This window comes from Rhodnius prolixus, unplaced genomic scaffold (assembly GCF_049639745.1).
Source record: "Rhodnius prolixus isolate KJV_2025 unplaced genomic scaffold, Rpr scaffold_5, whole genome shotgun sequence".
Classification (NCBI taxonomy): Eukaryota; Metazoa; Arthropoda; class Insecta; order Hemiptera; family Reduviidae; genus Rhodnius; species Rhodnius prolixus.
The window spans coordinates 8474431-8497286 of NW_027411624.1; the positions used below are offsets into that span (position 1 = coordinate 8474431).

A 22856-nucleotide genomic window follows, 5' to 3' on the forward strand; every position below is an offset into this window, starting at 1 on the left:
AACAACTTATGCAAATAAAATTATTATTTTAAAAATTGAAGGTTCTTCTTTATTCTCCTACTAGTAATACATTTTCTATTTTTAATAAAAGATTCAAATAAAAAAGCGTTCCATTCAATGAACTACAAATAACTGCTTTCAAAGATATATTTTTATCTTACAGGAATGAAAGGAAAGTTTAAATCTTTTAAACGGATCATTCTTTAGGAATGAATTCGTAGCATTTTAAAACATTGTGACAGTTAATTATTTAAACTTAAATTACTCTACGTTGCTATTACCTGAAGTTTAATTTAAAAAATGTTGTGTTCCAATGAAAAGATAGATTATACTTTTTAAAACTGAACGAATTCGATTGAAAAAGATTAGGGTTGAATGAAAAATAGTCGCAATTGATGATCAAATGCTAAACACTTCGAACGATTTACATTGTGTTATTCAAATGAATTCAAACCTCCTTCAACAAAATTTAAACTTTTCTCATTCCAACTTAAGGAGAAAGATTTTAATTATTATTTTTTTTTTTTTAAATTATTTCAACATGCTTTGGAAGTATTAAATAAAGATACCTGAATCTATTAACTGAAAACTACCCTAAGAGCAGCTGTGTAAGACACTGATGGTAGAATGCTCACATTGTAATGCAGGAATAGATGATATTCAACTTTTAAAGCCTTTACAGTACACATTTTAGATGATAGATGATCTGACCAACGAGCTAGCGAATGGCCAAAAAAGTAGCCCTGGACGAACGCACTGGATACAGAAAAACAAATACATTAAAACTCAATACACTATTTGAATTTCATTCACAAATACGTAAATATATTTCAACAAATTTATCATTTGGAAGTCAAAAATTGCAATAAAGAATCTAAGTAGATCAACCTTCATAATCAAACTTATGGTTCATATTATTTTACGTTTGAAGTTAATTTAAAAACTACTCCTTCAGAAGTGAATCTTTATAATCTGCACTCTCAGAAGCAAAAAAAATAATAGACAATTAGTGCGTTATAAGTAACCGATGTTATCTGTAGTGAAGGTTATTAAAAATAACAAAAATGAAGGTAAATGATATGAAATTAAAGACATGAATTCTACATACCTATGCGATCTAGTGGAAGACCTGAGAACTACTATTTGCTGAGTAGTTCTTGAGCTCGCCGATAGAGCGCTTTGCCAGTTGCGACTGCTTTTAGTTATGTATTTTAATTTTTGTCCAGATTTCAATATGCATGCAATTTCAATAGTATTTTTTTTGCAAACATTACATGTGAAGTAATTTTTAAATCAAATTAAGTAATTGTTAAGATAAATGCTACAAATTCTCATTGACAATGAAGTTAATAATAAATTTTGAAACTACTTTGAATGATATTAAAACTTTTTCCATTCAGAATCGAAGTAAGATTTAATAAATCTGAAAAAGTATTCTTTCCTTTTTAAATTTAATGGTATACGTTTTAATTAAGATATAATTACCTGAATGAAAAGTCCCACAAGATTGCGAAGATAGATTTTTCCAGCAATGCGAAATTGTATGCGATTCACCTCAACTTATGTGGACATGTACATGTAGTGTGATCGATCATAAAGGGTACAAGTCAGCGAAGTGCTGGATTAACGTACTGCATAACAATAATACAAAATTAGTATAGTGACTGAACTCGATTCATTGATATGCTAAAAGTACTTTAAAATAAAGAATTAATGGTACAACTTGAATAAGTGAAATATTTATTTTATTAAAAACAAAACAAAAAATATCATTTTCTCAGCAATTCACTGAACACAATAAATAATAGGTAAGATTACCTGAAGTACAGGGTGGTAAGTAAATTTGCGAGAAAGATTTTAAGTATCTTTAAAAAAAAGAAAATTACTTCAACATGCTTTGGAAGTATTAAATAAAGGTACCTGAAAGTATTAACTGAAAACTACCCTAAGAGCAGCTGTGTAAGACACTGATGGTAGAATGTTCACATTGTAATGCAGGAATAGATGACATTCTACTTTAGAGCTTTAATAGTACTCATTTTAGATGATAGATGATCTGAACAACGAGTTAGCGAATGGTCATAAGGAGCCCTGGACCAACGCACTGGATACAGAAAAACAAAATACATTAAAAATCAGTACACTATTTGAATTTCATTCACAAATACGTAAATATATTTCAACAAATTTATCATTTGGAAGTCAAAAATTGCAATAAAGAATCTAAGTAGATCAACCTTCATAATCAAACTTATGGTTCATATTAATTTACGTTTGAAGTTAATTTAAAAACTACTCCTTCAGAAGTGAATCTTTATAATCTGCACTCTCAGAAGCAAAAAAAATTATAGACAATTAGTGCGTTATAAGTAACCGATGTTATCTGTAGTGAAGGTTATTAAAAATAACAAAAATGAAGGTAAATGATATATGAAATTAAAGACATGAATTCTACATACCTATGCGATCTAGTGGAAGACCTGAGAACTACTATTTGCTGAGTAGTTCTTGAGCTCGCCGATAGAGCGCTTTGCCAGTTGCGACTACTTTTAGTTATGTATTTTAATTTTTGTCCAGATTTCAATTTGCATGCAATTTCAATAGTATTTTTTTTTGCAATCATTAATTTGAAGCAATTTTTAAATCAAATTAAGTAATTGTTAAAATAAATGCTACAAATTCTCATTGACAATGAAGTTAATAATAAATTTTGAAACTACTTTGAATGATATTAAAACTTTTTCCATTCAGAATCGAAGTAAGATTTAATAAATCTGAAAAAGTATTTTTTCCTTTTTAAATTTAATGGTATTAATTAAGATATAATTACCTGAATGAAAAGCCCCACAAGATTGCGAGGATAGATTTTTCCAGCAATGCGAAATTGTATGCGATTCACCTCAACTTATGTGGACATGTACGGAGTACATGTACATGTAGTGTGATCGATCATAAATGGTAGCTGCAAGTCAGCGAAGTGCTGGATGAACGTACTGTATAACAATAATACAAAATTAGTATAGTGACTGAACTTGATTCATTGATACTCTAAAAGTACTTTAAAATAAAGAATTAAATGGTAAAACTTAAATAATCAATAAATTTTTTATAGAATTTAAAACTTTCTACAATGTTGAAATTGTGAATTTCAATTTTTCTTAGAGATAGTTCCTTGACTGGTTCAGAATAAACTTAATCTTCAACTTTTGACATTTAGAAGCAAAAAGTAATAAAATTGAAAACCATTAATAGAGACGTTCACTGCCCAACTCGATTAACTCCATAAAACAAAAAGTGGATCAAATAATGTACATTGATTTTCAGCTGCGACTGAACCAAGTACTTTAACACTTAAATTGAATATTTTTCAAAAGGTGGAGTTAATCGATTAGAAAAACCAATTGAACGATTCAATTGTAATGTCGATGTATGAGCAAATAAACATTTACTTTTTCCAATTTGCAATAATGTTTAATGAAAAAATAATAATAAAAAACCCATTAAATTCTGGGAGACTCTAACAGGTAAATCAATCTCATAGAGAAGTTAGTTTAACAGTGGGAATATCTTAATTTCGAAAATTTCATACGAAAAAATACCAACTCTTTGCAATTACTTATTTAAGTAATTTGTTACTACAATATTAGTTGAAAAACAAATTGAACAGATTATGAACAATAGGTACTCACATGTTACATGGAGCTGATCAGATAAATGTACGGAGATACTGTTTGATACTTCTTACGTGGAGAAATTTTTATAAATCAGTTTCTAATTAATTAATAATTAAGACTTTTCTTAAAGACCCTTCTACATATCATAGTAACTTAAATACCCTTACCTTAAGCTTTAATTTGTATCTTTCAGAAATTTAAGAGATAAATAAATGAATGTATGAAGGCTGAAATTTTAGATTAAATCTTTTAAAACAGATCAATCTTTTGGAACGAATTCATTGCATAGTGAAACATTAAATTATTTTAACATGAATTACTCCTAAGTTGCAATTTAACTGTTGTACTTACTAAACTTGTTTTAGTCATGTAACACTTGCTGCCATAAATTTATTAGGTTTGTTAAAACCAAAATAGACCATTTTTTATTCAAGTTCAATTTTGTTCAAAATTCTTTTACTAAAACTTTATTCTATTAAAAATAGTTTCATTTGGTTAAAAAAATATTCAGAATTTATATGCACGTAAAACTTAAATTTTTTCAAAGTACTCCTACCCACAGTAAAAATTAGAACTTTTTTTTAGATCTAATAGGAAAAATTGAGTAAGTGTTAAAAAAAGGTTTTACTTACTGCTGCAATACTGTTATATATGAAAGGATAGATATGACAGCCGTAAAAATTCCTTAGACAGAATGGAAGGTAGGTATTGACGGCTTCTTATACTCCGGAATAGAATGGATGAGAATCGACTCATATTTGCCGGCGTGATGAAGAGCCCATAGAGGTAATCATTTCAAAGGAAAAATGAGCATCACTGTGCTGCAAGAGGGAGTAGCGTTGGAAAGGCCCATCGCTGAAGGCGCTGGATAATGGTAAAGAATATTACATTAATAATTATCATCTGATTCACACCAAAAGAAAGATTGTTGAAATTGAAGCATTTTTCTTTATCAGATTTCTAGGAATGTACGTTTAACTTAAATATTTCAATCAAATATAATCATTTTCTAAAACAAAAATTAAAGAGTTAAATGTTAATTGAGTTAATTTGACTAAAACATATAATGTACTTTTACGTATTTGGATGAAATTTTAACTTTTTCCATGAAATTGTAAGAAAAAAAAACACCGTAATGCAATTTTTATTTGCTTTAATTACCATTTTCCAATAAAATTGAAAGTTTGCAAGAAAAATTATTTTTAAAACTAGTTAGATCGAATGTAGCAGGATTAATTTTTAAAACAGTAGAACACTTCGTAACAGCATTCACCAATATTTCAATCAAATTTTACGAAATTAAAACATTATTTATTTTATCAGAAAAAAGATTTTATTTTGTAATACTTATGACTTAATAATGAATGAAAGTACCTGAAGATCAAAGGCAGAGTGATAAGTAGATTTCCTTCTTTATACTCAAGAAAAGACTAGATGAAAATAATCTATTTTCGGCGTGCTACTGGATGTAAAGAAGGGCCCCCATAGAGGTAATCATTTCCAATTAAAAGCTGAGCATTACAAGCCTGCATCTGGAAAAGTGTTGAAAAGCACTGGATAAAGATTCAAAGCTCCTTACTGCAGTTTCTACCACTGCACTCATTTCAACAGGAAATTAAACAATAAAATATAATCCAACTTATTGTTTGATTATTATTATTTTATTGTTCTTACTTTTAGTACTTCAACCTTCTAGACGGCATTAACGAGAAGTTTGATTCATTGTACAAGATATATTAGTATTATCAATTCATTAAAAAATTTAAACTTCTTTTAAGACAAAGATAATGGAAACCAGAGAACAAGGTAAATCCATCATCAGACGTTGACAAATAAGTTAAAATGTATATGGTATCAAATCTACTTCCTCAACCACACTCCTGTATCACAATGGTAACTGACTAAGTGAGGGAGGTTACTCTTTGGTTACTTACCAGATATCATATGGTATTTGTGTAACTATTATTGTTTTACAGCGAACTGTAAAATATTTTTTGTAAAAAAAAATAAAAATGTGAATTAAAATTAATGAAACCTAATATGAATTTAAGGCTTGTAAAGATTTTTATTTAAATTTTATTTTGATGAGGGGGCGCGCTTTTTGTAAGCAGAAAACGCTGTAATACAGTTCAATAAACTAGGTTCATTTCTACAGGGAAATATTGCAAAATGAAAAGAAATTATTATAAAAAAAAAAAGGGTCCAAGGAAAAGATTAATTGTCAAAAAGAAGTTGAGATCATGTTGTAATTTATTAATGTATTAAATAATGTATAAGAGTATGGATGAGAATTATTTACTATTTACCTGCGTGCTGCAGCATCTAATGAAGGGACTATAGAGACAATCATTTTAGATGAAAGGTGAGCCATTACTAGGCTACAAGCTGGCTGTAGGGTAGGAAATGTCTATGGATGAAAGCACTGAATAGTACTACATTAATAATGAAACTACATGAATAATTAGTATTTGATTCATACCTATAGTTAAATAGTAGAAATCGTAAAATTATTCTGTTAAACTTACGATGCAGTTCATCAAACTCGTAGCAACCAAATTAAACAATTCTGTATTAAAAAGAAAAAAAGTTTAATTTGGTTTAATATTTATTAACTTTTATTGACTTTTTAAAATCAATTGTTTTAGATATCGCTGAACATAATAGATACTATTACCACATATTAAAACAATAGCTTCCTTACCCATTCCATGACATTTCTAATTTTGTAGGTAGACGTTATGCCTTGCCTGAAAATATAAATGCAATTCGATTACATTATTTACTAGTATTATCTAATATCGGTTATAAAAAAGAACCAACACTTTTTAATAATGTGTTGAGTAAAAGATTAACACGCCTACTAATATAGATCAAGATAAGAAACCGACTTATGACAAATATTGAAATGCTATCAATGAAGTTCACATAATTCAATTATGGAGCAATGGCTAGTGCCATATCTTATGGTATTAATTAGAATTATAATCTCAAAAAAGAAAACAAAAATACATATCAGTGAATTTTGGCTAAATAATAATTTTAATTTTGTTGATTGTAAAACTATGTTAACTTTAAAATAAGTGTAAATGAATAACTTTTAGAATTATAAATTAAATATTTAAAGAGGATTTTGACTATCCCATGCAATTTATTGTTAAAAAGAAAATAATTAATAATTATTTTTAATAGATGTCAGTGGTAATGCTACAGCCCCTGCTATCTAGCGGTGGATTGTTGTAGCTGATGCTGCAAAGTAAACCGTATTAGTTTCAACAAACGCCGCGAGATAGCATAGCCATTCACTTTTGAATTAAAATTGTTTTTAAAAGTTAGTTCATTATTAGTCACATATTGAATTCAATTTCTACTTTTCCTTTTCTATTTTAAGTGTGCCAGTAAGGGAATAACAAAATTTGAGTGGTCTGTTGCTTTAAATACTTACTAATCTTATGTAATTATTGGACAAATTAGTGTCACGGCTTTAAGGGAATATTTTTTATTTCAATTAGTCAATTTCTGAAATTCCATATTGAATATTGATCACCATCCATCAAGCAACAAGCAATCAAATTAAAACTTAAATGAGTAGTTGCATCTCTGGAGTAAGCGGTTTGTCCACAAACCTGATGTCGCTCAACCAACAAACCGTACTACTGTGGTTTCAATTCACTAGACCTGAGCTTTGTTTTCTAAACATTAATTTTTTTTTAAATTGTCTCAAAAACCTTGTATAGTTCAAATTAGGATTCAATTCAAGTGGGACTGAACCTGGACTAGACGTCTAAAAATCCTAAACATAATTTGAAAGTCAAACATTTGATGGACATAATTTTATACATACATTTCTGGAATGTAAAGCTGTTTTCAAGTAGCGGTTGCAAAGAGACAAACAGTTATTCTGCATTTCTTTTCATGGATTCGCATTAATTCTCAAATTCTTAATACTGTAACTTGTAATTCTTCCAATAGAGAGAGGATTAGCTATGCGGTAAGTGTATTGGGTTCCCACGCGGAGGACCCGGGTTTGAATCCACTGTCCCGGTGACGGACGGTGTTGTCTGTAACGAGAGAACACTGTCCGGATGCCGCAGTGTACTGGAAAAAGCCCCGGGCGCCAATAAACTCAGATGTAGACGCGCCTTAAAAATCATGAAAGAAAAAAAAATTCTATCAGATTTAGGACTAGATGAGCGCTCTATTACCTGACTGTCAGATCAACACCTCTTATCGGCTGACATTAAGTAAAAATTTCATAATCGTCAAACTGTAGGTCTGAAATTTCTATTGCCTCGATCATTTATCATTTAAGTTGCACTTGCTATTTCTTTAATATTATTATTACGGTTGAATTACTTCTGATAAGTCAGATTCTTCTTAGGACTTCCATTGTTCGAAGTTCAACATACTGGAGTTTAACTTTGTTCGTTAATATTACATCCATAAACTGTAAAACATAAGAAAAGGAAACTTGTAATTTAAGAAATAAAAAACGACATACTTTTTTTATTCAATAATTTTTATTAACTCTGTGTAAAATAGTATCTGAATCATATTATAATGTATATTGTGGTAATTATAATTGTGTGGAGTTATTTGAAAACTGTTGTCTTATTTCTTCATTTTTGTTTTCTCATACAATTAAAAACTTAAAAAGTTTGTAAACTAACCACAACAAAAAAACTGTATGAAGATTTTATTTAATTTCATCAGTTTCTTTTGTCTTCCCAAATTGGCAGCAATTAAAAAAAATTCAAGTAAAACTAAAACCCAATAAAGTTACTAATGCAATAATTAGTTATTTAATATTTTACTAAAATTTTAGTAATTATTGATGATTAAAAAAAACACGCAAAAATTTACTTCGGAATTAAGAGTTAAAAGTTCTGAACAATCGTCTTTTTTTCAATAAAAATCTCATTATTAAAATGCAAGCAATGAATTCATTTTAAAATCGTTAGAGAACTTTTTATATTTATAAAATATACGAAAAAAGTAAACATTAATTATACGTAACCACGACATTGTGACGGAATTTAAAATATATACCATTCAACATATTTCATTTTACCACTGATTTCTGATTCCAACAACTTTTAAGTTGAGTTAGCATCAAGCTGGAAAGCTTTAAGACTGTCATTTAAGGTCGACACATGATACATTCAATACTGTGGTGGGCTTCAAGATATACCTTTTAGAATATAAGATAGACCAGATATTAGAAGTAGAAGTAAGTCAGAGAATGTATTGGCAAGAATACAGTTAGTGAAGACCACTCTGGGATTTGACGAAACTAGTAGAGGAATACTCTGGCGAATGAGTTTCAATTGGGTTTAAACGATCCGATGCCTCGGTTTTTTTTAAGGAAATGCTCTAGAGGAAATTGGTTTGGAACAATGACAGAATCAGTTAGATGAAAGTAAATGAAGTTTAGACAATAAATTTAAAATTCTTATAGAATTATTGTACTACTTCCTTTAAGCATAGATTATGGCTTTAACTGGAAACGGAAAATCAACACTTACTTTAATAGACAGACCTAAGACTTGCTATTCTCTATTAGCTTAATCGGAAAATGAGTAAATTAAAAAATCAAAGAGATCTGTACCCCATCTTTTGATAAACGGATACGATACAATTCCCACAGAGTTTGGCAAAAAAACAAAAGTTATTTTTAGGTAGTTAGTTCTTTCAGATATTTCCGTATCTGTTATGCAAGTTTTTACAGTTTGTAAAATTTGAAGATATCACGGATCAAGTAGCAACTGACTACATAATGAAACATTTAAGTACGTATAAAACAATTTGCTCGTCTTGAGTTTATTTGGAGTAATGAAATTATTAAACTATTACCTCATAAATTACATTATTGAATCTGTATTAAAATTGTTAATAATTTTTATTTTCGTATTCGCTTAAATTATGATATGTTTAAATATAAAAAGACTCTTTAAAAAATGAATTCATTATTTACCTTTTCAAAGAGATTTTCCATTGCGAACTATTGTTAAGATAACACCGACTATAATCATAAACAGAAAAACAAAAGATAACCTTCACAAATTAGCTGATATAAGTATTTTATACAGTACTGCCAACAATTTATTCGAACAGAATTTAAGTGTTTTGAAAAGGATATATATGTATATATAATTTTTTTTTTTTTTTTAGAATGCACAATGTGATTTCTTTTTTTCACTTTTTTGATTTTTTTTTTTTTAGTTTTATTTAATTTTTATATTTTTTATTGAGGGACAGTTATAACATTACAATATATTTACATAAATACTGTTTTTTTTATTTTTATTTTACAAATTATTATGGTATTTTTATTAGTTATTCAAGGAGAGTCTTTTTGGACCAGACCGATAACAAATTTAGTTTCAAATTAAAAAGTAAATGTGAACAAAAAACTGTAGGCTTATTCTATGATACACACAATATCGTTATTTTATTTTTAATATATTTCCTTTTCATTTCTCTTCTGGAAAAGTGTTTTTTTTCATTTTTAAAAATTATTTTATCAACTAATTGCAGAGTGAGCATTTTCATACATTAATTTATATATTTTACATTATTTTATATATATTTATATATATATTTTTTGTTTATATAAGTATATATATAATCTTTCACCCGTCTCAACCAATAATAAATATTAATATTTTTTTATTATTTTTTTTTATATATAAAACACAACATGTGTAACAATCTACGTCACTGTTCATTAAAATCTTGGCCATATTTTTTTCATATTACTATATTTTTTTTGTTCTTTTTCTTCTTAAAACAACTGATTTTATATATATATTAAGTTTGCCAGCATGTTTAGATAATGCAATTTCCAATAAAAGTTTTTGTCACTATTATTGTTTTTATTCTTTGATAATTTAAAAAAAAAAAATGTATACATTACAAAATAAAAGTAAATTAAACAAAAATAAGTTGCGAAATTTAAATCATTTATTCAACCAGAACTACCTATAATCTCAGATGCTTCATACTTATCCCGATTCTCTTAAAGGAACTGATCAACACCTACTTAAGGAGTCTAAGCCCCGTTACCTTGGCGAAAGTAACATAGTTCAGATAATCCCGAAGGGAGAATCGGAGTCCGAAAGCCTATCCGATAACAAGGTGTGTGAGTTCTCATGATATTATCCCGAAAATAGTTAGTCGAAGACTCGGCAAACTCATTGACCTAAACAGGAAAACAATCACCTTATTTTGGGGCAGGGGTTTAAATGAAATGAGATAGATGGTCGACAATGCAAAGCGCTTTATCCCCCTTAATGAACTCGAACCCTACTCTCGGAAAGGCCACAAGTCTCTCCAGAGCGGTGTTTCCCAACGTGGGGCCCACGCCCCCCAGGGGGGCAATTTGATAGTTGAGGGGGGCAATTCGAAAATGGACTCGACACGACTTTAACACTTTCGCTCCGGGCCATTTAAATGCAATGCTAGATATCGGTGTCAAATTTAACGAAAAAAGCAAATTCTTAAATAATTATTAGGTATAATTCCGTTTGACGAGACCAAAATATCAACTGGGTGATTGGCGTCGTCAAGTAAACTTCGTCCGGGGTTCACCGCGGAGCGTGCAGTCTGCCGCGGGGAACCCCGGACGTATTAAAAACTCGCTAAACAGCGCAGTTGTTGGCACTTAATTGGCCCATCGCTGCATATCAAATATGCAGTATCAAGAAGAACTCGCAGAATTGCAAAATGATGAGTCAGTTAAAACTTTATTTAATATAAAAGGAGCGATGGCATGGCTTTGTGAGGAAACAGAAATCAAATACCTAAATTCAACCAAATGTACAAGAAAACTATTGCTACCGTTTCCATCTTCATTTTTAGCTGAATGTGGATTTAGTGCTGTAAATGATTTACTGGTAAAAAAAAGAAATCGGCTGGATATAACACAACGTGGAGACTTGAGACTGCAGCTAACCAAATTGGAACCTTATATAAAATCTCTGTGCAGCAAGCATCAAGCGCAAGGATCTCACTAAATTAAAATAATAAATTAATATAGAAAAATCTGTATTAAAATTATTTGGAATTTGAATTTCAGTTTTTCATTATATGTTTTGAAATTTTACTTACTGTGTTTTGTTAACAATTTCAGAGTGATTTCTTCCTAGAACCTATCATTTATGTTTCTTAAGTGAACGAATCAATTTTTTAATGTTAAAAAATATATATGTTACATAGGGGGGCATAAAATTTTTATAAAGGTTAAGGTGGGGCATGACACAAAAAAGGTTGGGAAACACTGCTCCAGAGTATAGCTTATGAAGGTGGATGTCTCCAGAGATAAGGATGAGGCAGAGGAAAAGTTACCCTACATTGAAGTCTGAAACAACTGGTCTAGAACACAAAATAGCGCCTTTATCTAAAAGACGATGGAGGACACTCCAATTCACCTTCTAACGAATGGTCTGCGATGCCATCATCCAAAAGAGATTTAAATGTCTAAACCAGTGATGGGCAAACTACAGCCCGCGAACCAACTCTGGCCCAGTGAAAGGTTCAATCCGGCCAGTCTATCTTCTTGAATTTCTCTCTTGAAACTACCTTCTAATCAGCGAAGTCATGTCTGATTTGTGTAAATTAATGATTGGATGAGCAACTGATTTCTAAAACATATAATTAATTTCCTGATAGGTTTACGTGATATTCATTTATGTGATAATGAGAGTGATGATTAATGGAGTTTGAGAAAAAGAATTACTGCAGAAGAGTTCGTTGAATCTTAGGCGTAGTCTCTCAATGTACATCTTAAGGACGTCCTATCCGCTGGGTGGGTGAGGAGGATTTGGGCCCTTGGTTCAGCACAGGATCTCGGTAAGAGATAAAGAGAAGCAAAAGACACGAGCTGATCATGTACCATTATAGCCCAAGAGTAAATTAACTTTTGAGATGCGCTTAGATAATTCTAGTATTTATAAAGTTATCTAAATAAAAAAATTATACTCTTAACAGAGTATTTTTTTTTTTTAAATTATTTTAAAATATAAAATGAATGAAATATTAAAAAAAATTACATAAATATAAATACATAATAAGTACAGCTCTGATTAACAGTTATTTCTTTCAACTATACACATTTTTTGAGCCGAACATTTTGCGGAAGATCACGATATTTAATTCTACAATTACTTTTTTCTCATTTTTTAAGCACATATTTTTTTTAATGAGTGCTGTGTTCTATTTTTTCTTTTTTTTTTAAATATTGTTTTAGATTGCATACTTGAATTTGAATGAAATAAATTTTTTTAAAAAAAAGAACCTCAACGTGTGACTCATTTTTAACTTTCCTATTACAATTACTTAAACTACATTTTTTTTATGAACAAAGAACCTGTATTTATTTCCAATTTCTTGTAAAATTTTATTTTATTCTTCTTTTTACTAAATTTTAAACTTCGACTTCCTGAAGTTTTTTTTTTTTAACACCAACATTTGGTTAATATATATAGATATATTTAATTCATACTTGAACTCATTAGTATTATTAAATTAAAAATGCATTTCCTTCTTTTTTAATAACTGAACTTATAATAATTTATTCTGTGTTTAATGTAATTGAACAATAAATTATTTTTATTGTAATTTTAATTAATAACATTTAACAAATATATTATTATTTTTATAATATTAAATTTGTTCACTATTATTTATGACACCGTATCAAATTTGTATCTTTTTTTATTTTTATTTTAGGATGGGTTTTCTGATTCATTCTATGCTAAAGTTTGTTTTTTATTTTTATTTTATCCTTTAATAATTAATTAAATGTTTGCTTCTTTGTGGAAATATACAATTATTAAAAATTTATGAATAAACGTACACAAACATAAAAACGTATTGGCTAAGTGTATGTTCTGATCTGATTTTGTTTCACGCCAAATTTTGTGCTTCTTTTTTTGAGAAAGATTTCTTGAACAAATTTATGGGTTTATCAACAAACAATCATTTCAGTTTTATTTTTTTATTACCTATATATGATGGTACAAACGTTCGCCGTCCGAAATTCCTCTGGGTCCGTTTAGAACTACTTCTAAGTGAAAAAAGTTGGATCTAGATTCTAGTTCGACTCCCAACTCATAATTCTTCCTCAGACAATGATCTTAGATGCTAACAACCCAAACAATCTGACATCAGATGCACATTTTTTTTTTTTGGCTAAAAGGAATCCAAATTGAAGCCCCATTTTTTTGCCTAATATTACAGACATCGCCAGTAATACAATACGAACTGCAAGTATGCGATTGGTGTCTAAAGAAACAGTTCAATGGCAAGAATGCTTGAGTTTAGGGACTGACTATAAAGACAAATTTCTAGAAGTTGGCCAATGATAGATTTTTTTAAGTATCAATGGACGCAGTATCAACGCATCAATACTCACGTACACTAATTAGAGTTTTACCGGATGCTGATTACTCACAATAGTATTCATATCGTACCTGGAAATTAGATAAATCTCAGGGAAGGATGACTGTTCAGCGTTAGCATCTACAGGAGCCAACCAATCTGCTTTCTTACATTTTCTAACAGAAATTAAACATGAACTGAGTGAGGAATAAACAATTAAGATAGAACTCCTAAACTCTCATCTGACAGCCTTGTTCATTCGCATTAATCTTAAAATCCAATGAACCGGGATGGATATAAAAGATATTAAATATCTTTTAATAGTAAATTTTACTACCTAACAAAATCCGTGAGAAATCAGGCTCCTTAATCTTCTGTGAAAGAGATAGTGTTTGCTGTCTGTGAAATAATGCGATATAGTGCTTTCCATCGTCTCCTCCTAGAGATTACGGTAAGTCATTTCGTGGGCAGAATTTACCAAAAGATTTTCATCACGTGGTTCTCACAAGAAAATTGGTTCTAAGTAGAAGTACAGTACTTCAAAACTTCTTCCTTTAAAGGATTGATTTTAAAATCAATGTAAAATAGATATGAATTTTAAGTTAATAACTGATACCTTTCCACGGGGACCAATTAGGAACGACTATGCACCGCAACCCACAGAGTCTATTATCTATATAGTGTCACCATGCTTAGGCACCCAGTCATGTCTATTCGATCAATCAGAATTATGAATCTGGTGAGGAGCTCATAAAGATATACATTTTTCTTCTTAGAAGAGCTGAACTCAGAGCCATATGAAGTCAAAATTCCCTCGGATTTGAAGTCAAAACGTATTTCTGGCCCTAAATTTGTAGGAAAAATTTAGATGAACGAAATCTGAAAAACAAAGAAAAAAATAAGAGAAATTGCAAATGGCCAAGTACTCTGCAGAGCGTTTTACTTCACACTTTCTTTAATCTGTCATAATTAAATAAAAAAAACTTAATTTTACCCTAAGAATTAATCATTTAAAGATAAACCCTTTTTTTTTTAAAAAAAAAAAAATTAAATGTTAGTTTAAAATTTAAAACAGAATATGACTTCTTCTTTCTGACACTTTTGCGTATTGCTCATATAAAAATAGAAAAAAGCTATTTGTATTCATTGTAATCAGATGGAATCAAAATTTTACGACCAGGTGGCTACTTAATTTAAAATGCGATGTCTAATAATTTTGACGGAGGGGTGAATTTGTTTGTTAGTTATTTTATTTTTGTTTTGTTCTTTTTTTAAACGAAAAATTAATAGTTTACAATAGTACAAAAGTTATCCACTAAAAACCTCAATCAAAATTAAACCTAACTTAACTTGTTTCAATTTTGATTTAAAATTTATTGTTTAATATTCAATAATTAATGTGCGCATAGGAACAAGTTTTTTTTTCTTTTTTAATAAAATGTATCTTATAACATATGGCTGTTTGACAATCGTAATAAAATTATTAAAGAGAACAGAACACAATATATTATGTTCATTATTTAAATTTTATTTAATTTATTATCTATTAGTACTAAAGAAACTCTTTTTTATAATAATGAACTGGGATTATAATATTATTAATTTTATTAATATTAATATTTCAATATTTGTTTTATTTACAATACATAATTCACAATAATCTTTTTTTTGTTTTTTAACTAATGCTTAGAAAATGATTTTTTATTTTATTAATAAAATATGGATGATTTAATTTTATTATTATTTTTTTTCTTTTATGCAATCGTTGTTAGAATTTAGGCTCATAACTCAAAGAGTCCTTACGTTTATTTTTTTTTTTTTCATTTTTTATTTTAGCCATAATAAAATTTTATATAAACATATATGTATGTGCCAGGTGTGATTTGGTGGGGAAACAAAATTTGAATTTATTGTGGAAGAGCCTAACATTTATTGACAACTAAGTTTTGTTATTAGGTGTTAAGGTGTCTAGTTAATGAATTTGTTGTTATTTGTTAATTTAAATAATTTTCGCAGGAATCATTATATAACCATTCTTAAATGAAATTATTATAATTAAAATTATTAAATTCTATAATAATTCTTTAAGGACTTAAAAATAATTCTTTAATGCAACAGATTTATGATAATTAGTAATGAGGAGCCTTGAGTTATTTATGCCTGCAAACTCAATGCTTGGGTTTGATGGGCACATTTAGCTAGCCTTAAGAATTGGCTCAGAGAATTTTTATAGGTTGTGAACAGTACTATCTAGATATTCTATTTCAGCCATTCATTGCCGCTGTTATTCATTGAGGTAAGTTGAAAAAGTACCAATGCCAATGGTACAAAATGAAGTTCAAAGAATAGCTTTCACCAAAACTTGTAGCTAACTAACTTGGGACAATAAAAGTTATGTTCGCTTTGAAATCACCCATTGGGAACAACTATACACTTTAAGAGTGAGTTTTGCTTAAAAATAAGCTATCAATGCCCTCTGCTAATGGAACGTGCGGTTCTTTCACCTGGATTTGAGTCATAGGAAACCGGCTTTCAGGCAGCAATAAAATTCTGAGACTACGAATTGATTAACGTCACAACGTGGGGAATTTGGGCCCTTGGGATAACATTCTCGCTTTTATTATTTTCGATAACGCTTTGAGAGAGAGATTAACAGCTGAAGTTGGAAACTTGAGTCAGTGGTTAGCGAAGAAAAAAAAAATTTTTCCACTCTATACCTTCTTCACTTTGAATAAGGTATAATACATTCAAAATGTTTGATCGCTTTGAAAACATGATCATCTCAAATAAGAGCTGCAACGTAATTGGCATTACAATTGCCAAGAGCAATTTAGATTAACAGTTTATGTTAAGAGCGATCAACTCTTCTCAATCGGCCGGCTATACGGCGCGATTTTATGTAGAGATAGTGGCGGCTTTCCTCTACCCTTCTAAGTAAGACATAACATCAAAAACGAAAAAAAAATTAGTGAGGCAAATGTTGCAATGATGTAGTTCAGGATGCGAGGAGTTTCCGCCGAATCAATGGAAACAACAAAAGGAAGCCCATAATACGTGGTAATTATTTCCTCCACAGGTTGTTGAAGTGTCGTGTACCTTAAGCAGCTGTTATCCCAATAGCTGCTCAACACCGCCTTCTAAATACACTACTAACAGATTTCTCTGAAAAACATAACCATCACCTGACGAATGATTTGTCCGAGGCTGCTTGTAAGTGAAAAAGAAAAACCGTGTTTACAGCTTGTTAGATCTAAGCTAAGCCTTCGTTGGACTTTTTCGGTAAGCGCTAAGCTCTAAGCAGAGCTTTCTAAATGATGGAGACTATCCATGGGAATGTTACATTATACAAATGATTTTTAAACTAACTTTAACCAAAGTATTCATAAAACAATTCCTACGGATGAAGTACAAAATTAATAAGGGGAAAAGCACAACCATATCTATTATTCCCTCTGGCTAGTTTCTTTGTGTGACCATAGTAAATATATATCATTTAATACAATTATTAACATTTTTTTTATTTTGTTTATTTTAAAGTTGGCCAAACTTAAAAAATATTTTAGTAATTAATAATGCTTTTTTTTTCTACTTCTAAAAATTACATTTAACATTTATTTTCATTTTTCATTATTTTATTTTAATTTCTAATATCGTAATTGTGATATTTGTAAGTTTTTAATTTTAATTTTTTTTACGAATAATAGTGAACATAATTTTCTTTTCTTTGAAATGAATTCCGGTGATGGTTTTTTTTCTACTATAATTGTGCTTTTCTTTGTTTATTATTATTTGTTTGTATTCTTTTTTTTTTATTTTTATTTTAGTGATGTAAATCTATTTTATAAAAGCAAGGCAATAACAAAAATTGTGTTTTTTTAAAAAATGTTTTTGTTTTCTGTGCTTTCATTCCAGCAAAAATATTGAAAACAAACAATTAATAATAATCATTTATTATAATTACAAAATTAACAATAATAACATAATAACTTTTTTGTTTCATTTATTATTAATAATTTTTATATTTCTACTTAAATTTTTCACTTTTTGTGGGTTAAATATACAATGCGATATATTACATGACAATTTGAATATATATATTTAATATAAGTTATTTTATTTTTAAATTTTTCAACAGTATTTTACCTAATTATTATTAATTTTTTAAAAAAAACAAAAAACAACATTTATGATTGTGTTTTCACTCTTTTCAAAAATGATTAATTTTTTTTGTGTATGTGTTTGTGTTTTCTGTTGTGTATAGGCTAGATTTTTAGAACTAATACTTTTTTTAATAGTTATTCCTTTACGTCACAATTCACCCCTGGCTGAGAAAGTTTTAAGAATAGAGAATTAAAAAAATTTGTAACAATATTTAAACATTACGTTAAACAATATATTTTTGATTTTTTTTTTTTAAATTAAATTGGATTTTAAATTCCTCACCAAAGATTGGCACATGTTGTTAATACTGATACATTGATTTTTTCCCCCCTTAACATTTCCTTGTTTCTTGGTTGTTATTTTTAGTAATAATTTTCATTAAAATTTCGCGCAATTTTAAAATTTGCGACTTTTACTTTTTTTTTAATAAAAAAATATATAAATCTACCAAATAACTACCAAATTTTTCATGTCCGCTTTTTTTTATTTTAAAGTCACTGTATTTTTTTTTTTTTTCTGTATATATTTATTTATTTATTTACTTTAGTTTAAGACAATTTAAAGTTTTATTTTTCTTCATTTTGAATAAAGTTCCTTTGAGGCCTGAATAAAATGAAGTGTAATGTTTCTTTTTATTTTTTGTTTTCTTGGGAGGAAGGTTATATATTTTTTGTTTTACATTTTTGTAACTCACTTTCTAGTGAAATGTTTCATTAGACAAATTTTGGAGAAAAGAAAAAAAAAGAAAAAGATTTTGCCTGTGCACATTGTTTAAAGAATTCACCATCTTTTTATTTTAGTTCTTCAATAGAATCAACCGTAACAATTACAAATGCGCAAAAGGATAACAATTAGCCGTGAAAATCACTTTACAGTTTACAAATCACTGCATACAAAAATAGTGTTTTCCTTATGCCGTTATAGCATCTCAATGCCTAGAATTCTGGGTAGCCTTAAAAGATTTAACAGCTAAAACAACTCACTATAATCAACCCTGGTCAGTTCCCGGAATCAATATTTTAAATTTTATAATCCAGTTGATCAAAGAAAAGAATAACTGTGAAGCCAAAGAGTTCCAAGAAGCTGGGCAGATGTGTGATCCACAGCTACCCTACTCATTCTTGAAACGCCTAAAAACTGGCTAAGAGACTAAAGAACATTCTTTGATAGAAGATTGGAAGGTGGCTAAAGAGAATATCAGAGAGAGAGAGAGAGAGAGAGAGAGAGAGAGTGGCAATTGACTTTTACAGAATTGAAAAGTTCAAGAATAAAATTAAAACTATTTAAAAAAAAAAATAATTAAATTTAAATATATCACCTAATTTTTGGGAAGAACTTAATTCCACCTGAGTCTACCTATTTCTCTCCAAACCAAAGATGTTAAGGCAACCGAAGCTTAAAGTGTCGATTCTTTTAATTTTCTAAATTTTTGTTTTTCCATTACGAGTGCTCTTTGCGTCCTCGAAACCATACTGATCCTCAGCAAATCGCGGACCTACTGGATACCCCTAATTCTTCTTTAAATCCTGGAATACCACAACAATTATGATATATTCAGTCATTTTTAAAGAAAAAAAAAACTTCAATTTAGTCCATTAAAAAAAAAAGAAAATACTAAATAAATAAAATAAATTATTGAAACATTTCACCAGAAGATATAGGTGAAAACTTTTTAATATATTAAAAGAAAAATGTACTTTTTATTACCTTTATATGCTACAATTCCTAGCCATTTTCTATTACATTTCTTCTTCTTTTAAATCATGCAATTTTCAATCAATCATTCGACAGTTTTTGTGTAAACTTTATATTTTTTTTAGTTTTGCTTTTTTTTTTTCATATTCAACACTACTAAACATATTTTTCACCATATCCTATATAACATAATAATTTCCATAAGTTCGCACAGTTTAATTTATTTTTATTTTATTTTTTAACTTTATTATAATAATATTTATATAATACAGATAATGTCCATTAATTTATTATATATATATATATATTAACAAAAGATACAAAAGAAAAAAAGAACAGTAACATTTAATTTACTGTCTTTTTTATTTAATTTATTTTTTTGTTTTGTAATTTTATGTTATTTTATATTATGAGCAAGAACTGCACAGCACATATTCACAAAGCCTGACCAATGAATTCGTTGAAGTTGACACAGTGCACTTTGGAGATATCCTGGAGTTCACATTTTCTGATTTTTTTTTTTTTTTTGCAATTTTTGTTTTTTGTTTTCCTTTTTTTTTTTTGTTTGCAAACCGTCGAGACGTGTTTTTTCCTTCTTCATTTTGTTCAAAGAAACCCCAAAAAAACTATATATATATATATATGTATACATATATTTTGTTTTCAATTTACGCTCTAATGTGCAAAATTTTATTTTACTATTTTATATATATATTCTTTTTTAATTCGATCAACGATAAGATACAAAAGTTATGAGGTTCATATTCTCGCTATTTTCAATTAATTTTTACTTTTTTTTGTTTTAATGCACCATTAACATATCCGGGCGTTTAATTTGCCTCTTAAATTTTATTATTTTGTTTTGTTTTTCTTGAGTAAGGGAATGTGGGTTTTCTTTTTTTATGTTCGCCATTATGAAGAAATTCCCCTATCCTCCGACACCAAAATCTTTCAAAATTTATTTTATTTATTTATTTTTTTAAAGTTTTATTATTCAAAATATATTCCTAAATAAGTTTATTAATTTTTTTTTTAATTTGTGAATGCCTACTTATCTAGTAACTATTGTCAACAATACATTTTATGTCTGCCATAATGGTATTTATATCCTAAATGTCAAAATAATTAAAAATAAAAAGAAAGTATTTATTTTTTTGTAAAATATTAAGCTCTGACCCGACTAAATGATTTTTTTTTTTTAAATTTTAAATTACTTTAATAATTTTTAGAATAATATGGGGATTCGGAGAAATCGTATTATCTTGAAACAGAAAGGATTTTTAGGTTTTAGTTTTAGGTGGTTCGTCAAATAATCGTCAACTTACAATCTCTGACTTATCTGACATCACTTAACCTTGAAAGGGACTCTAAAGAGTTGGCCAGGAAGACTACCTCCACGGACACTAAGGTTCCATTTTGGTTTAGATACAGGGAGTCTGAACAGTGACGAAGGGGCGCTCGTGTGAAGAAGGCATGGGTTTTTTATTCTTCGAAGAGCCAACCTCTGAGCTAATCAAATGTTATAGCACTTGCAGAGCAGCTTCCTTTTCTTCTAAGCTTGCCAAGTCCGTCCATACATACATTGGCATGCTCTTCATCAGTCTGCAGCGACCCTTCAGGAGGCCTACATTCCTCTGAAAGTCCTCTTGGCCATGCTGGATTCATTCTAAGCTTTAAATTTAGGCGTTCGGCCAAAAGTATACTTTTTTTGCCTGCCTCAGGCTTGGAATTTTAACCCACAATTTCCATAATTCTTACAAGTCGTACTTCTAAGATGTCATAAAAGCGTTCGGGTCCTGTTAAACCTTTACAGGCACCTTTCAGGCCAAGCAATCCAGTACTTCACTATCCACAGTTCAGAACATTCACAATGCACATGTATTCCATTCAGCAGCATTTTTCATCCAGGAAATGCTGCAGATTAAAACAGTTTTTATGGTTAATTTCTCTGATAACTAAGCAATATTGAAATTTTAGATTAGTTTTTCCTTGATTCGTTAACAAATGTCCAGTAAACAAAAACCCTACCGAAATGTAAGAACAAATTAAGTGAAAATAAAAAACGAAACAAAAGCATGGATATTTTGGCGTGCAAGCTCAGCCGTGAAAATGGTAACTACACGTTTATATCCAGGCTGGAGAAATTAATTTTACGTCTATGTTTTAAAATAGTTATCATCATATTCAAAAGAAAATATGTCCATTATTCTTCAATGGAGGCCACGTAATTAGGTGAGTTAATGTAATTGTAGTTACAAGCGCAAACGATTATTTGAAATTTGTCTTAATCTTTCATTTGACCCGTCTAATTAAGGGGCTTTTCTCACTTTAGAAAAAACTTAAAAAAATTGGTAATGACACTTATCAAAAAGAAGATTGATTTAAAAATTACGATTTCCCCTTTCTCTTTATTAAAAAATATTTTTGTTTCGAATCGATAACAATCTTTCCCCAATTATTAATTTTTTTAAGAGTTTACCTACTTTTTTAATTTTGTTGATTTTTGATTAATTTATATGTTTATAAAGCACTTTAATTTATGAACCATTTATTGATTTAAAAAAAGGTTCTTTTAAAACCAAGAACTTTTTCCCCCTAAAAAATTAAATAAAATAGATTTATTTTAATTTGAGTTTAGTCGCTATTAGTGTATAATGAAAGTGTATGGTGTCGGAAGTTAGGGTGGCGATATTGAGCAGGGATCAGACACTGTCAACACTGGCAAACCTCTGTCCAAGCTCTTCGCAAACATGTTGTCTAGATGTAGGTGGCGGTGGCCTTGGTAAATGTAGATGGTGTGGTCGTCTTCTTCTAGGTCGCAGTCGTCTACAGACCAAACAAGCGGACACCAGCACCAGGACTACACCGCATACTCCTCCGATTACGCAAGGCCAAAACCATTCCATTGCCACTTCTACTATGCCTGCAACAGAAATATATTTTAATAAG

The 22856-nt window shown here is 29.1% G+C and overlaps 1 protein-coding gene and 1 long non-coding RNA gene across 5 annotated transcripts in view; both read right to left on the reverse strand.

Annotated features, from left to right (window-relative positions):
• Positions 1 to 11869, reverse strand: part of LOC141458434 (uncharacterized) — a 14661-nt gene extending 2792 nt beyond the window's left edge. The window contains exons 1-11 of one of the 2 annotated variants that reach the window (XR_012460955.1): positions 9646 to 11869; positions 7896 to 8118; positions 7516 to 7813; positions 6376 to 6421; positions 5981 to 6240; positions 5049 to 5206; positions 4307 to 4538; positions 2831 to 2993; positions 1921 to 2104; positions 1486 to 1631; positions 570 to 756 (exon numbers count right to left, since the gene is read on the reverse strand). This is a non-coding gene — a long non-coding RNA (uncharacterized lncRNA). Of the gene's footprint in view, positions 1 to 569; positions 757 to 1485; positions 1632 to 1920; positions 2105 to 2830; positions 2994 to 4306; positions 4539 to 5048; positions 5207 to 5348; positions 5883 to 5980; positions 6241 to 6375; positions 6422 to 7515; positions 7814 to 7895; positions 8119 to 9645 lie in introns of those variants that run through there. The other variant, XR_012460956.1, reaches the window with a different exon arrangement.
• Positions 11870 to 15855: 3986 nt separating this feature from the next.
• The window catches only part of LOC141458431 (cubilin), a 159706-nt gene continuing 152705 nt past the window's right edge, over positions 15856 to 22856 (reverse strand). For 2 of the 3 annotated variants that reach the window (XM_074136392.1, XM_074136391.1), the window contains exon 15: positions 15856 to 22830. In XM_074136392.1, coding sequence (XP_073992493.1) covers positions 22610 to 22830 — 221 coding nt within the window. In that variant the 3' untranslated portion in view covers positions 15856 to 22609. The remainder of the gene's footprint in view (positions 22831 to 22856) is intronic. The other variant, XR_012460941.1, reaches the window with a different exon arrangement.